Below are 16925 nucleotides of genomic sequence, written 5' to 3' on the forward strand. Positions count from 1 at the left end.
TTCCTCAGCTCGCTCCTGTTAGGTGGTGGGGTTTCCTCAGCTCGCTCCTGTTAGGTGGTGGGGTTTCCTCAGCTCGCTCCTGTTAGGTGGTGGGGTTTCCTCAGCTCGCTCCTGTTAGGTGGTGGTGGTGGGGTTTCTCAGCTCGCTCCTGTTAGGTGGTGGGGTTTCCTCAGCTCGCTCCTGTTAGGTGGTGGTGGTGGGGTTTCTCAGCTTGCTCCTGTTAGGTGGTGGTTGGGTTTCCTCATCTCGCTCCTGTTAGGTGGTGGTGGTGGGGTTTCCTCAGCTCGCTCCTGTTAGTTGGTGGTGGTGGGGTTTCCCCAGCTCGCTCCTGTTAGGTGGTGGTGGTGGTGGGGTTTCCTCAGCTCGCTCCTGTTAGGTGGTGGGGTTTCCTCAGCTCGCTCCTGTTAGGTGGTGGGGTTTCCTCAGCTCGCTCCTGTTAGGTGGTGGTGGTGGGGTTTCCTCAGCTCGCTCCTGTTAGGTGGTGGTGGTGGGGTTTCTCAGCTCGCTCCTGTTAGGTGGTGGTGGTGGGGTTTCTCAGCTCGCTCCTGTTAGGTGGTGGTGGTGGGGTTTCTCAGCTCGCTCCTGTTAGGTGGTGGTGGTGGTGGGGTTTCTCAGCTCGCTCCTGTTAGGTGGTGGTGTTTCCTCAGCTCGCTCCTGTTAGGTGGTGGTGGTGGTGTTTCCTCAGCTCGCTCCTGTTAGGTGGTGGTGGTGGGGTTTCCTCAGCTCGCTCCTGTTAGGTGGTGGTGGTGGGGTTTCCTCAGCTCGCTCCTGTTAGGTGGTGGTGTTTCCTCAGCTCGCTCCTGTTAGGTGGTGGTGGTGGTGTTTCCTCAGCTCGCTCCTGTTAGGTGGTGGTGGTGGGGTTTCTCAGTTCGCTCCTGTTAGGTGGTGGTGGTTGGGTTTCCTCAGCTCGCTCCTGTTAGGTGGTGGTGGTGGGGTTTCTCAGCTCGCTCCTGTTAGGTGGTGGTGGTTGGGTTTCCTCAGCTCGCTCCTGTTAGGTGGTGGTGGTGGGGTTTCTCAGCTCGCTCCTGTTAGGTGGTAGTGGTTGGGTTTCCTCAGCTCGCTCCTGTTAGGTGGTGGGGTTTCCTCAGCTCGCCTATGCCGGGTGGTGGGGTTATCTCCGCTCACCCCTTCCCAGTGATTTGTGTTTGGGATTCCTCCACTTGCCCCTGCTGGGTGGTGTTGGGGTTGCCTTCCTCTTGCGGCTGGGTTCCCTCTGCTCGCCTATGCCGGGTGGTTGGGTTTCCTCTGCTCGCCTATGCCGGGTGGTTGGGTTTCCTCTGCTCGCCCCTGCCGGGGGGTTGGGTTTCCTCTGCTCGCCTATGCCGGGTGGTTGGGTTTCCTCTGCTCGCCTATGCCGGGTGGTTGGGTTTCCTCTGCTCGCCTATGCCGGGGGGGGGGGGGGGTTTCCTTTGCTTGCCCCTGTCGGGTGGTGGGGTTTCCTTTGCTTGCCCCTGCCGGGTGGTGGGGTTTCTATTACTCTGCTATGCCGCAGGGTGTTGATATTCTTCTTTGGTATCTCCAGTAACTGGCGCTGTCTTCTGCTTCCAGCTTACACTCACCATCCTGCGGCAGACGGGGGGTCTGGGCATCAGCATTGCGGGGGGCAAAGGGTCCACCCCCTACAAGGGAGACGACGAGGTGAGTGTGGGGTTTGGCCAGCCGTGATGCAGGGAGGTCTGAGGTGGGGTTAGTGTATTATCCTCAGGAGTGTGGCCGTACTGAGAAACAGGGGGCACAATACCAGCCCCACTGCCTCAAGTTCACCCACAGTGTTAACCGCTAGTGTCACCCTTATTGCCTGACCCCCACTCATCTGGTGGTGGTGGGCTCTGCGCATTACATCCCCCTGGGGGTGGGCTCTGCGCATTACATCCCCTCCCTTTCCCGGTGGTTGGCACCCCTTATTACATCCACTTGGTGGTAGGCTATGCTTATTAGTTTCCCCCCAGTGAAGTTGGATCTGTTGTACAGGACGGTGATTTCAGGGCATTGACTTCTCTATGCTCCTTACAGGGGATATTCATCTCACGAGTGGCAGAAGAGGGGCCCGCTGCTCGTGCTGGAGTGAGAGTGGGGGACAAACTCCTGGAGGTGAGTGATGTGCATGAAGACCGGGGCCTGTTAGGAGAGGTCTGAAGGGAGGGGCCTGTTGGGAGAGGTCTGAAGGGAGGGGCCTGTTGGGAGAGGTCTAAAGGGAGGGGCCTATTGGGAGAGGTCTGAAGGGAGGGGCCTGTCGGGAGAGGTCTGAAGGGAGGGGGCTTGCCGGGAGAGGTCTGAAGGGAGGGGGCCTGTCGGGAGAGGTCTGAAGGGAGGAGGCTTGTCGGGAGAGGTCTGAAGGGGGGGGCCTGGTGGGAGAGGTCTGAAGGGGGGGGGGCCTGTCTGGAGAGGGCCTGTCGGGAGAGGTCTGAAGGGAGGGGGCCTGTCTGCTTAGTTTTACAACCTGTTGCCCTTGGTAACGGCCACCAGGCATATTTTTTTCTCAGTCATGTGATCTGTCTCTTACTGGCAGTTGGTTTTCATTTTTGCCAGGCAACAGTGTCTGCCCTGTTGTCTAAGATACAAACAACCTCCAACTCCAGACTACACGGATTATGGGGCGCAGGTCCAACTTGAGATCGAGGCACAGTGAGTAATAAAAATGTTTTATTGTGGAGACTCAACGCGTTTCGGAACCGCACCGATTCCTTTCTCAAGAGTCATGATACTGATAAAACAGAACAGCACTATATATCACAAACCAAGATGACATCAAAAGGGGAGGAGGACTCAGAACCTCCCACTTCAATCAACACAGACACCTGTAACACCAATAAAAAAAGGCATATAGCTATATACTACATTGCATTGAAATACAATAATATATAAGAGTATATAAAACGAATATGTATATAAATAAAAATATGTGTAGAAAATGTATAAAAAAAAAAAAAACCTTTAAAAAAAAAAAAAAAAAAAAAAAAAAAATTTTGAAAAAATTTTTTTTTTTGGGAAAAAAAAAAAAAAAAACTTTAAAAAAACTTAAAAAAAAAAAAAACTTAAATTTTTTTTTTTTTTTTTTTTTTTTTTATATATATATATATTTAAAAATAAGTATATAAAGTTAAAAAATTATACCTTCGTATTTTCTAGTGTCTCATTTAAGCCATCTGGTGACAAAGAGCAAAGTTTAAAAATCCAGTACGATTCCCTATTAATGAGCTGCCTGTATCTATTGGGAACACTCTCTCCTATACGTTCCAAAATAGTGAGTCTCAAACTACTAGGGTCAGAATTATGCTTAAGAAAAAAGTGTCGAGAGACACTATGCAATAAAAATGAATTTTTAATATTAGCTCGATGCTTGTTCATGCGGCACCGCACCGTCTGAATGGTGCGTCCCACATACTGCAGGTGACATGGGCATTCTAGGAGATAAATAACGTACTGTGATGAACAAGAATACATTTCACGGACAAAAAATATCTCATTGGTAACTATAGAGGTAAATGTTGGTGCTGGGGTATCTGTTATCCAATTGCAGCATAAGCACCTCGCTACATTGCAGCGTACGGTGCCCACAGATCTAGTTTTTGTATTATTATTTTTGTTTGTATTATTACTATTTTCCATATCTGAAGTAATTTTACGGAGTTTGCTAGGTGCTAGATGGCTACGTAGTGTTTTAGTTCTATGTAAATAACATTAGGTTGTTTGGGAAGAATTGATTTTAGAATAGGATCACTGAGAATAATACCCCAATGTTTCGTTAAGACCCTTTTAATTTCCTGTGTACCACAATTATATTCTGTAACCATAGAAATGCCATATTTATTGAGATCTTCAGAAGTAGTTTCATGTTTGTGGTTATTAGTCATCTTATCTAAAATCTTTTTTTGTGTGGTACATTTATTTTTACTGTAAGCATTGGATAGTAATCGTTTGGGATAGCCTTTGTTGGTGAAACGATCATATAAAATTTTTGATTGTTCCTGGTAATCAGTATCCAAAGTACAATTTTTTCTTATACGTTGGTATTGCCCGTATGGTATATTTTTTAGCCAATTCGGAAGATGGCAACTCTTATAATCTAGGAAGCTGTTAACGTCAACTTTTTTAAAAAAATTAGAGGTGATGATACTGTTAGATGGAATATCTTTCTTAATTAAAAGATCCAAAAACTCTATACTAGTGTCACTATAGTTAAGGGTAAATTTAATGCCCCATTCATTCTGATTTAGAAGATGCACAAACAGAAGCGCATCATCATTAGTCCCCGTCCACACCATGAATAAATCGTCGATATAACGACGGTAAAAAAAACACAAATTTACTGTACAATTCAGAGACTTGGGACTGTGCGATGAGCTCTGCCTCAAAACGACCCATGAAAAGGTTGGCAAAACTTGGGGAGAAACGAGAGCCCATCGCACAGCCCTTTATTTGACGAAATATATCATCTTCAAAAGAAAAAGCATTATGTTCCAAAATAAAACGTATACCCTGTAATATAAAGGTGGACTGAGCTGACAGTAAAGAAATATCATTGGTGAGATAATATTGTGTAGAATTTAAACCTAATTCAATGTCAATGTTGGAATAGAGTGCTCCTACATCTAAAGTGATAAAGGAAAAATTAGAAGGTAAAGAAAGTGACTGTAATTCAGTAATCAATTGTGAAGAATCTTTAAGAAAAGACGGTAGTGCCCAAACATATTTTTGAAGAAATAAATCAATATAATGGGAAAGATTAGATGTGAGGGATCCCACCCCCGAAATAATAGGTCTCCCTGGTGGTTTCTTCTCACATTTGTGCACTTTAGGAAGATAATAAAAATAAGGAAAATTAGTATTAATAATAGACAAAAAATCTTTCTCATTTTTGTTCAGAAAACCTTCATTCATCGCTTCTTGTATTAGAATATTGTAAGCAATAGTGTATTCATGGTTAGGATTAGTATCTAATTTGATATAATAATCAGTGTCAGATAATATTCTGTATGCCTCCTCAAGATAATCCGTCCTGTTCAAAAGAACAGTGCCCCCCCCCTTATCAGCCGGGCGTATTACTAATTGAGTATTGGATCTCAGAGAGTCTAAAGCATTTCTCTCACCTCTTGTTAGATTATCCCTATGAGTATCATTGTAAACTGTGCTATTAATATCTCGTAGCTCATTAAGAACTAGTGATTGGAAAGTTTCAATAAAGTGACCCTTATTGTGTGCTGGATAAAAATTGGATTTATTTTTAACCGGGACATGGTGGTATATATCAGGCGGGGCATCAACACTACCACTAAAAAAAAAAAAAAAAAAAAAAAATTTTAAGTTTTTTTTTTTTTAAGTTTTTTTAAAGTTTTTTTTTTTTTTTCCCAAAAAAAAAAATTTTTTTCAAAAATTTTTTTTTTTTTTTTTTTTTTTTTTCTTTTAAGGTTTTTTTTTTTTTTTATACATTTTCTACACATATTATTTTTATTTATATACATATTCGTTTTATATACTCTTATATATTATTGTATTTCAATGCAATGTAGTATATAGCTATATGCCTTTTTTTTATTGGTGTTACAGGTGTCTGTGTTGATTGAAGTGGGAGGTTCTGAGTCCTCCTCCCCTTTTGATGTCATCTTGGTTTGTGATATATAGTGCTGTTCTGTTTTATCAGTATCATGACTCTTGAGAAAGGAATCGGTGCGGTTCCGAAACGCGTTGAGTCTCCACAATAAAACATTTTTATTACTCACTGTGCCTCGATCTCAAGTTGGACCTGCGCCCCATAATCCGTGTAGTCTGGAGTTGGAGGTTGTTTGTATCTTTGTTTCCTTTTGGATATCGGGAGTGGCTGCGGTCCTTGATCTATACGCTGCAGAGTGTTGTGCCTCCCTTTGCACAACCACATCAGGTGAGGGTTGCCGTGCACCCCTATCCCTTTTTCACCTTGCCCTTTTGATCCTCGCCATGGAGCGCTGTCGCCCTTTGTTTTTTCTTGCCCTGTTGTCTGGCAACCGCAAGGTCACAGTTCAGGGAGGAAGTGATGAGATACATGCCTAGATGTGTGTGTCCTGTACACAGGTGTATGTGGTGCCCGCTGATCGAACCTGTGGACACTGCCCCTTTTAAGGGGGACTCCGGATAGGGAAAACTTTTTTTTTTTTCTATTAAAAGTACCTTAAAAGTTCTATAGATGTTTCTATGTAATGTATAACTGTATCTGTACGGTTCTGCCACACTGGTAGCTGATAGACATCCAGGAAGTGCAGAAAACTGTCCTCTGTGCCAATTCACATTGTCTCCTGCTCCCTCAGCTCTCCCTCCTCAGGAGACAGAGATTCAATGCTTCTGCCTCACATTGTGTGTGTTTGCTGAGCACAGGCTGATGATGCAGACAGGGGGCAAGGCGTGATGTCACAGGAGGCGGGGCTGGATCCCCCAATCCCGAGTGATTCACCATCTCTGACCGTCCAGAAGCAGCTTCTGCAACTTCACTGTGCAAAACTATGCAATAAAATTAGGGCTGTGTTCACACATGTTGGAGTGTCATTGCAGTACTGCAGGGTTGCACATAAATGATGCAGTAAGTTAATTACAGGATTCTAAATGGAGAAAGAATCAGAGCCGGCACTGCCAATCCCACAAAAAACGAGGCAAAGACAGTATATCCCATGTAAGATAATGTAGGATAAAGTCCTTATTGTGCGTCTCAACCTCAAAAGACAAAAAATGCTCGATCATAATATGTGCGTGGAGGTTAAATTCAAAAAGATTTTTACTTTATTGCAATATCGGTGTTACAGGTAGAGAATACAGCGTGCTGTGTGGTGTTACAGGTAGAGAATACAGCGTGCTGTGTGGTGTTACAGGTAGAGCATACAGCGCTGTGTGGTGTTACAGGTAGAGAATACAGTGTGCTGTGTGGTGTTACAGGTAGAGCATACAGTGCTGTGTGGTGTTACAGGTAGAGAATACAGCGTGCTGTGTGGTGTTACAGGTAGAGAATACAGCATGCTGTGTGGTGTTACAGGTAGAATATACAGAGTGCTGTGTGGTGTTACAGGTAGAGAATACAGCGTGCTGTGTGGTGTTACAGGTAGAGAATACAGTGCTGTGTGGTGTTACAGGTAGAGAATACAGTGTGCTATGTGGTGTTACAGGTAGAGAATACAGTGCTGTGTGGTGTTACAGGTAGAGAATACAGTGCTGTGTGGTGTTACAGGTAGAGAATACAGTGCTGTGTGGTGTTACAGGTAGAGAATACAGTGCTGTGTGGTGTTACAGGTAGAGAATACAGCGTGCTGTGTGGTGTTACAGGTAGACAATACAGTGCTGTGTGGTGTTACAGGTAGAGAATACAGCGCTGTGTGGTGTTACAGGTAGAGAATACAGTGCTGTGTGGTGTTACAGGTAGAGAATACAGCGTGCTGTGTGGTGTTACAGGTAGAGAATACAGCGTGCTGTGTGTTGTTACAGGTAGACAATACAGTGCTGTGTGTTGTTACAGGTGGAGAATACAGCGTGCTGTGTGGTGTTACAGGTAGAGAATACAGTGCTGTGTGGTGTTACAGGTAGAGAATACAGTGCTGTGTGGTGTTACAGGTAGAGAATACAGTGCTGTGTGGTGTTACAGGTAGAGAATACAGTGCTGTGTGGTGTTACAGGTAGAGAGTACAGCGCTGTGTGGTGCTACAGGTAGAGAATACAGTGTGCTGTGTGGTGTTACAGGTAGAGAATACAGTGCTGTGTGGTGTTACAGGTAGAGAATACAGTGCTGTGTGGTGTTACAGGTAGAGAATACAGTGCTGTGTGGTGTTACAGGTAGAATATACAGCGTGCTGTGTGGTGTTACAGGTAGAATATACAGTGCTGTGTGGTGTTACAGGTAGAGAATACAGCGCTGTTTGGTGTTACAGGTAGAGAATACAGCGTGCTGTGTGGTGTTACAGGTAGAGAATACAGCGTGCTGTGTGGTGTTACAGGTAGAGAATACAGCACTGTGTGGTGTTACAGGTAGAGAATACAGCGTGCTGTGTGGTGTTACAGGTAGAGAATACAGTGCTGTGTGGTGTTACAGGTAGAGAGTACAGCGCTGTGTGGTGTTACAGGTAGAGAATACAGTGCTGTGTGGTGTTACAGGTAGAGAATACAGTGTTCTGTGTGGTGTTACAGGTAGAGAATACAGTGTGCTGTGTGGTATTACAGGTAGAGAATACAGCGATGTGTGGTGTTACAGGTAGAGAATACAGCGTGCTGTGTGGTGTTACAGGTAGAGAATACAGTGTGCTGTGTGGTGTTACAGGTAGAGAATACAGTGCTGTGTGGTGTTACAGGTAGAGAATACAGTGCTGTGTGGTGTTACAGGTAGAGAATACAGTGCTGTGTGGTGTTACAGGTAGAGAATACAGTGCTGTGTCGTGTTACAGGTAGAGAATACAGTGCTGTGTGGTGTTACAGGTAGAGAATACAGTGTGCTGTGTGGTGTTACAGGTAGAGAATACAGCGTGCTGTGTGGTGTTACAGGTAGAATATACAGTGCTGTGTGGTGTTACAGGTAGAGAATACAGCGTGCTGTGTGGTGTTACAGGTAGAGAATACAGCGTGCTGTGTGGTGTTACAGGTAGAGAATACAGCGTGCTGTGTGGTGTTACAGGTAGAGAATACAGTACTGTGTGTTGTTACAGGTAGAGAATACAGCGTGCTGTGTGGTGTTACAGGTAGAGAATACAGCGTGCTGTGTGGTGTTACAGGTAGAGAATACAGCGTGCTGTGTGGTGTTACAGGTAGAGAATACAGTGCTGTATGGTGTTACAGGTAGAGAATACAGCGTGCTGTGTGGTGTTACAGGTAGAGAATACAGTGTGGTGTTACAGGTAGAGAATACAGCGTGCTGTGTGGTGTTACAGGTAGAGAATACAGTACTGTGTGGTGTTACAGGTAGAGAATACAGTGTGCTGTGGTCACCAGCCACAGGTCATAGAATGTCATCCTGAGAACAGGGAGTATTCTGCCTGACCTGAACGGACTATCCAGATCTCATAGACACCAAGCAGGGAGGGGAGCGCTCTGTCACCCCCTGCTTGTTCTTCTGAGCACTCGCACCCCTAGAACATGTCATGTTTTATACTCCAGTCACATCTAGAGCTGCATTCCGAATTCTGCTGTGTATCATACTGGCGCATGCTGTGTACAGATACTGAATCCCTGACATTGCCCTTACACATGTCGGGGAGCCACAGACCGATGTAACAGCAGAATAGTAAGTGCAGCTCTGGAGGTGACAGGAGTATGATGTGGTTATGTGACTTGTACCTGTGACAGGTGAATGGCGTGGACCTGCACAACGCTGAGCATCACATGGCGGTGGAGGCACTGCGCAGCTCCGGGAGTTCAGTCTCTATGACTGTGCTGAGGGAGCGGATGGTGGAGCCTGAGAACCCGATCACGGTGACGCCCTTACGCCCTGAAGACGATTATAATCCCCGGGAGAAACGCGTTGTTGTTCCCTATGCGGAGGAAGAGGAGGAGGCCCCGCCCACTCGAAACCAGCGCATCTCCACCTGTCTGATCCGAAACGATAAAGGATTGGGGTTCAGCATTGCCGGGGGTGTCGGCAGCACCCCCTACAGGGTGGGAGACACAGTGAGTATAACGGCTTAGCAGGGGGAGCAGACCTTGTGGTATCAGTGCAGGGGGAGCAGACCTTGTGGTATCAGTGCAGGGGGAGCAGACCTTGTGGTATCAGTGCAGGGGGAGCAGACCTTGTGTGGTATCAGTGCAGGGGGAGCAGACCTTGTGTGGTATCAGTGCAGGGGGAGCAGACCTTGTGTGGTATCAGTGCAGGGGGAGCAGACCTTGTGTCATCCCACTGAGGTCTCTGATTAATTTTGTTGGCCTGTAGGGGGCGTCCCTTGAGTGTCTGGGGTCCTGTTATGTGACACCTCCCGTCCTCCCACCTGACCTGGTCCTGGGATATTTTGGGAAGGCTCCGTCCGGTCTACCCGGCAGCACACGATCAGTATAATCTGTCTATACTCCTTTTCTTCCAGGGTATATTCATTTCCAGGATCGCTGAGGGTGGAGCCGCACACCGGGACGGAACCCTTCAAGTCGGTGACCGGGTCCTGTCTGTAAGTAATCACCGTATTGATGGTAATAATGGCTGTCATGCTGCCGTCCCCTGTAACCAGCCCCCCTAAAGATCGTGTGGCACAGAGGGTGCAGTGTCCCAGCCGCCCTGCAGAGGACACTGCTGCCGCTCTTACATAGATCTGATCTGTGCTGCTCAGAGGACTCTGCAGGTGGAGCAGACTCTGTTCCCTGTGAGCATGGTCAGGAGTGCAGGTGGAGCTGCAGTCTTTGCGGTCAGTAGTGCAGGTGGAGCCGCAGCCTTTGGGGTCAGTAGTGCCGGTGGAGCCGCAGTGTTTGGGGTCAGTAGTGCTGGTGGAGCGGCAGTCCTTGGGGTCAGTAGTGCAGGTGGAGCCGCAGCCTTTGGGGTCAGTAGTGCCGGTGGAGCCGCAGTGTTTGGGGTCAGTAGTGCAGGTGGAGCTGCAGTCCTTGGGGTCAGTAGTGCAGGTGGAGCTGCAGTCCTTGGGGTCAGTAGTGCTGGTGGAGCTGCAGTCCTTGGGGTCAGTAGTGCAGGTGGAGCGGCAGTCTTTGGGGTCAGTAGTGCCGGTGGAGCCGCAGTCCTTGGGGGTCAGTAGTGCAGGTGGAGCCGCAGTGTTTGGGGTCAGTAGTGCAGGTGGAGCTGCAGTCCTTGGGGTCAGTAGTGCAGGTGGAGCTGCAGTCCTTGGGGTCAGTAGTGCAGGTGGAGCGGCAGTCCTTGGGGTCAGTAGTGCAGGTGGAGCGGCAGTCTTTGGGGTCAGTAGTGCCGGTGGAGCCGCAGTCCTTGGGGGTCAGTAGTGCAGGTGGAGCGGCAGTCCTTGGGGTCAGTAGTGCTGGTGGAGCTGCAGTCCTTGGGGTCAGTAGTGCAGGTGGAGCGGCAGTCCTTGGGGTCAGTAGTACCGGTGGAGCGGCAGTCCTTGGCGTCAGTAGTGCCGGTGAAGCAACAGTCTTTGGGGTCAGTAGTGCAGGTGGAGCGGCAGTCCTTGGGGTCAGTAGTGCAGGTGGAGCGGCAGTCTTTGGGGTCAGTAGTGCAGGTGGAGCGGCAGTCCTTGGGGTCAGTAGTGCAGGTGGAGCGGCAGTCTTTGGGGTCAGTAGTGCCGGTGGAGCGGCAGTCTTTAGGGTCAGTAGTGCCGGTGGAGCGGCAGTCCTTGGGGTCAGTAGTGCAGGTGGAGCCGCAGTCCTTGGGGTCAGTAGTGCAAGTGGAGCGGCAGTCCTTGGGGGTCAGTAGTGCAGGTGGAGCGGCAGTCCTTGGGGGTCAGTAGTGCAGGTGGAGCGGCAGTCCTTGGGGTCAGTAGTGCAGGTGGAGCGGCAGTCCTTGGGGTCAGTAGTGCAGGTGGAGCGGCAGTCCTTGAGGTCAGTAGTGCAGGTGGAGCGGCAGTCCTTGAGGTCAGTAGTGCAGGTGGAGCGGCAGTCCTTGGGGTCAGTAGTGCAGGTGGAGCGGCAGTCCTTGGGGTCAGTAGTGCAGGTGGAGCGGCAGTCCTTGAGGTCAGTAGTGCAGGTGGAGCGGCAGTCCTTGGGGTCAGTAGTGCAGGTGGAGCGGCAGTCTTTAGGGTCAGTAGTTCCGGTGGAGCGGCAGTCCTTGGGGTCAGTAGTGCAGGTGGAGCGGCAGTCCTTGGGGTCAGTAGTGCCGGTGGAGCGGCAGTCCTTGGGGTCAGTAGTGCAGGTGGAGCGGCAGTCCTTGGGGTCAGTAGTGCAGGTGGAGCGGCAGTCCTTGAGGTCAGTAGTGCAGGTGGAGCGGCAGTCCTTGGGGTCAGTAGTGCAGGTGGAGCGGCAGTCCTTGGGGTCAGTAGTGCAGGTGGAGCGGCAGTCCTTGGGGTCAGTAGTGCAGGTGGAGCGGCAGTCCTTGGGGTCAGTAGTGCAGGTGGAGCGGCAGTCCTTGGGGTCAGTAGTGCAGGTGGAGCGGCAGTCCTTGGGGTCAGTAGTGCAGGTGGAGCGGCAGTCCTTGGGGTCAGTAGTGCAGGTGGAGCGGCAGTCCTTGGGGTCAGTAGTGCAGGTGGAGCGGCAGTCTTTGGGGTCAGTAGTGCAGGTGGAGCGGCAGTCCTTGGGGTCAGTAGTGCAGGTGGAACGGCAGTCCTGGGGGTCTCTGTGCTTCCTCATCCCGCTCTCTAGCAGTCTTCAGTCTGTTAACAATTTCTTGTCCTCTCCTTCCTGCGGTCTCTTCTCTTCCGCTCCGGCCGGCTCTCTCTGGTGGTGGGACTCTCCTTCCATTGGTAAGAGTGTATACTGCCTAGTCAGAGCTGACCTCTGTGTGCTCTAATCCGCTGGACCATCGGCCTCCATCTTGTCTTCTCTATAGACATCACATTACTGACCTGCAGGAAGAGAGAGCCCCAAAACTGCCTCCACATCTGCACTGACTGTCCCCCATCTCATGCCACCCCCCCCTGCACTGACTGCCCCTGCCTGCACATCTCATGCTCGCTCACACACACACACACACACACACACACACTGACTGCCCCCAAACTGACCATCCCCCCCCCCCCACACACACACACACTTACTGACTGACTGCCCCTGCCCCCATCTTATGCCACCCCCACTGACTGCACTAACTGGCCCTGCACTGACTACCCCCACACTGATTACCCACACACTGATTAACTGCCCCCCTCCCCCACTGACTGCCCCTCCATCTTTCAGGCCCCTGTATCTGCCTTGGGTAGGTAATTGTTTGGGATATCGCCGCTGACTCTATGGCTCTGCACATTGTTCTAGATCAATGGGGTAGACATGACAGAAGCCAGGCATGATCAGGCAGTAGCCCTGCTTACCAGCACCTCCCCCACCATCAGTCTGCTGGTGGAGAGAGAGCCCCCCCAACCAGGGGCCGAGACAGACCCGAGAGCATCACCCTCCCTGCACAGAGCCCGACCTCGCTCCCCACCGCCCCCTACAGAGACTGAGAATGGAGAGGGCGAGGAGGACGGCGGATCCCTGCGCAACCACAGCACTGCCGAAGACGAGTATCCCGTCGAGGTGAGGCGTCCGCGGGGTCCAGACACCTTTCAGGGGGAAACATAAGGCTAAGGGTCTATGTACCTGGTGGGAGAATGGTGGTAAAGGCAAATTATAGGGGGCATCGGGAGGGTTTGGGGTCCAAGCACATTACAGGGGGCACCGGGAGGGTTTGGGAGTCCAGGCACATTACAAGGGATATCGAGAGGGTTGGGGGTCTCTATCTGGTGGGAGAATGGGGGTCCAGCCACATTTTGGTGTCAAGGCTTCATAAGTTGCTATTGACCAGAGTCCATCCCTTATCGTGTATAGGACATCTATCTGGTGAAGTCTGGCGGACCCCTGGGCCTCAGCATAGTGGGGGGCAGCGACCATTCCAGCCATCCGTTTGGAATCCATGAACCTGGAGTTTTCATCTCGAAGGTGAGCGATGTCTTCTGACATTCATTTATAATAGATTTTTCTAAATCGATCCCTTACGGTTTCAAGACTGCATACATCCTCTGATTTACATTGTATCCTGTCCTGGTGTAGAGGAGACTGGATTGTTACATTGTATCCCGTCCTGGTGTAGAGGAGATGGGATTGTTACACTGTATCCTGTCCTGGTGTAGAGGAGACTGGATTGTTACATTGTATCCCGTCCTGGTGTAGAGGAGACTGGATTGTTACATTGTATCCTGTCCTGGTGTAGAGGAGATGGGATTGTTACATTGTATCCTGTCCTGGTGTAGAGGAGACGGGATTGTTACATTGTATCCTGTCCTGGTGTAGAGGAGATGGGATTGTTACATTGTATCCTGTCCTGGTGTAGAGGAGACGGGATTGTTACATTGTATCCTGTCCTGGTGTAGAGGAGACGGGATTGTTACATTGTATCCTGTCCTGGTGTAGAGGAGATGGGATTGTTACATTGTATCCTGTCCTGGTGTAGAGGAGATGGGATTGTTACATTGTATCCTGTTGTGGTGTAGAGGAGAGGGGATTGTTACATTGTATCCTGTCCTGGTGTAGAGGAGAGGGGATTGTTACATTGTATCCTGTCCTGGTGTAGAGGAGACGGGATTGTTACATTGTATCCTGTCCTGGTGTAGAGAAGACGGGATTGTTACATTGTATCCTGTCCTGGTGTAGAGGAGATAGGATTGTTACATTGTATCCTGTCCTGGTGTAGAGGAGATAGGATTGTTACATTGTATCCTGTCCTGGTGTAGAGGAGATGGGATTGTTACATTGTATCCTGTTGTGGTGTAGAGGAGAGGGGATTGTTACATTGTATCCTGTCCTGGTGTAGAGGAGATGGGATTGTTACATTGTATCCTGTTGTGGTGTAGAGGAGAGGGGATTGTTACATTGTATCCTGTCCTGGTGTAGAGGAGACGGGATTGTTACATTGTATCCTGTCCTGGTGTAGAGAAGACGGGATTGTTACACTGCATCCTGTCCTAGTTATAGAGGAGATGGGATTGTTACATTGTATCCTGTCCTGGTGTAGAGGAGACGGGATTGTTACATTGTATCCTGTCCTGGTGTAGAGGAGACGGGATTGTTACATTGTATCCTGTCCTGGTGTAGAGGAGATGGGATTGTTACATTGTATCCTGTCCTGGTGTAGAGAAGACGGGATTGTTACATTGTATCCTGTCCTAGTTATAGAGGAGACGGGATTGTTACATTGTATCCTGTCCTGGTGTAGAGGAGATGGGATTGTTACACTGTATCCTGTCCTGGTGTAGAGAAGACGGGATTGTTACACTGTATCCTGTCCTAGTTATAGAGGAGACGGGATTGTTAGATTGTATCCTGTCCTGGTGTAGAGAAGACGGGATTGTTACATTGTATCCTGTCCTGGTGTAGAGGAGATGGGATTGTTACATTGTATCCTGTCCTAGTTATAGAGGAGACGGGATTGCTACACTGTATCCCGTCCTGGTGTAGAGGAGATGGATTGTTACACTGTATCCTGTCCTGGTGTAGAGGAGATGGGATTGTTACACTGTATCCTGTTGTGGTGTAGAGGAGACGGGATTGTTACATTGTATCCCATCCTGGTGTAGAGGAGATGGGATTGTTACATTGTATCCTGTCCTAGTTATAGAGGAGACGGGATTGCTACACTGTATCCCGTCCTGGTGTAGAGGAGATGGATTGTTACACTGTATCCTGTCCTGGTGTAGAGGAGATGGGATTGTTACACTGTATCCTGTTGTGGTGTAGAGGAGACGGGATTGTTACATTGTATCCCATCCTGGTGTAGAGGAGATGGGATTGTTACATTGTATCCTGTCCTGGTGTAGAGGAGACGGGATTGTTACACTGTATCCTGTCCTGGTGTAGAGGAGATGGGATTGTTACATTGTATCCTGTTGTGGTGTAGAGGAGACGGGATTGTTACATTGTATCCCATCCTGGTGTAGAGGAGACGGGATTGTTACATTGTATCCTGTCGTATTTGTTGGCAGAAAAATCTTCTGTCACATTCTATGATATGATTCTTCATCTTACATGTTACGTTGTGTTCTGTGTCACCCGTTGTTTTTCTCATGCCGGGATTCCTCACTATCTGTGCTTCCTGCAGGTGATCCCCCGGGGGGTGGCCGCACGCAGTGGTCTCAGGGTGGGTGACCGGATCTTAGAGGCGGCAGGGGTTGACCTGAGACACGCCACTCACCAGGAAGCTGTGAAAGCCCTTCTGTCCCCAGCTCCAGAGCTCCATCTGCTGGTGAGGAGAGATCCTCCACCCCCTGGTATGCAGGTATTGTACCACCTACTTACCTGAGTGACCGTGTGTAACCAAGGTGTGAGTGGGAGATCCCAGCTGCACATGGCTGCAGTCCAGAGCCACACAGTGACTACATACACAAATCATTACATACCGGTTCTCTTATAGACCAGAATAAGAGCCTCTGCTGCTTACAGGACAGGTCCATCTGCTGGGGCAGGGCACTGAGGTCACGGGGGAGACTGACACCACAAGGGTATGAGCAATAAAGCAGCAGGTGACTGGCAGATCCTGCCCAGAATAGCACATAGTCACGTAGGGCCCAAATCCTAAAGATGGAGGACGCATCACCTCTAATAGATCATTACATCTACTGCTGGCCCGTATATCATGTGTATAGAGAATGAGTCACGGCCCCGCCCCTGTATATCATGTGTATAGAGAGGGAGTCACAGCCCCGCCCCCCTGTATGCCATGTGTATAGAGAGGGAGTCATAGCCCCGCCCCCTGTATATAATGTGTATACAGAGGGAGTCACAGCCCCGCCCCCTGTATATCCTGTGTATAGAGAGGTAGTCACAGCCCGACCCCTGTATATAATGTGTATACAGAGGGAGTCACAGCCCCGCCCCCTGTATATCCTGTGTATACAGAGGTAGTCACAGCCCAGCCCCCTGTATATCCTGTGCATAGAGGTAGTCACAGCCCCACCCCTGTATATCATGTGTACAGAGGTAGTCACAGCCCCGCCCCCTGTATATCCTGTGTATAGAGGGAGTCACATCCCCGCCCCCTGTATATACTGTGTATAGAGAGGAAGTCACAGCCCCGCCCCCTGTATATCCTGTGTATAGAGAGGTAGTCACAGCCCCGCCCCCTGTATATCCTGTGTATAGAGGGAGTCACATCCCCGCCCCCTGTATATACTGTGTATAGAGAGGAAGTCACAGCCCCGCCCCCTGTATATACTGTGTATAGAGAGGTAGTCACAGCCTCGCCCCTGTATATCATGAGTACAGAGGTAGTCACAGCCCCGCCCCCTGTATGTCAAGTGTATAGAGAAGTAGTCACAGCCCCGCCCCTGTATATCTTGTGTATAGAGGTAGGCACAGCCCCGCCCCTGTATATCATGTGTATAGAGGTAGTCACAGCCCCACCCCTGTATATCATGTGT

The 16925-nt window shown here is 49.3% G+C and overlaps 1 protein-coding gene across 16 annotated transcripts in view; it reads left to right on the top strand.

Annotated features, from left to right (window-relative positions):
- The window catches only part of SCRIB (scribble planar cell polarity protein), a 101477-nt gene that overhangs the window by 44565 nt on the left and 39987 nt on the right, over positions 1-16925 (top strand). For 14 of the 16 annotated variants that reach the window (XM_069956933.1, XM_069956937.1, XM_069956941.1 and 11 more), the window contains 7 exons: positions 1549-1638; positions 2014-2091; positions 9289-9609; positions 10017-10097; positions 12790-13050; positions 13342-13452; positions 15608-15784. In XM_069956933.1, the coding sequence (XP_069813034.1) occupies positions 1549-1638; positions 2014-2091; positions 9289-9609; positions 10017-10097; positions 12790-13050; positions 13342-13452; positions 15608-15784 (1119 nt within the window). The remainder of the gene's footprint in view (positions 1-1548; positions 1639-2013; positions 2092-9288; positions 9610-10016; positions 10098-12789; positions 13051-13341; positions 13453-15607; positions 15785-16925) is intronic. The other 2 variants (XM_069956932.1, XM_069956936.1) reach the window with 1 other exon arrangement.

Source organism: Dendropsophus ebraccatus, chromosome 2, assembly GCF_027789765.1.
Source record: "Dendropsophus ebraccatus isolate aDenEbr1 chromosome 2, aDenEbr1.pat, whole genome shotgun sequence".
NCBI lineage: Eukaryota > Metazoa > Chordata > Amphibia > Anura > Hylidae > Dendropsophus > Dendropsophus ebraccatus.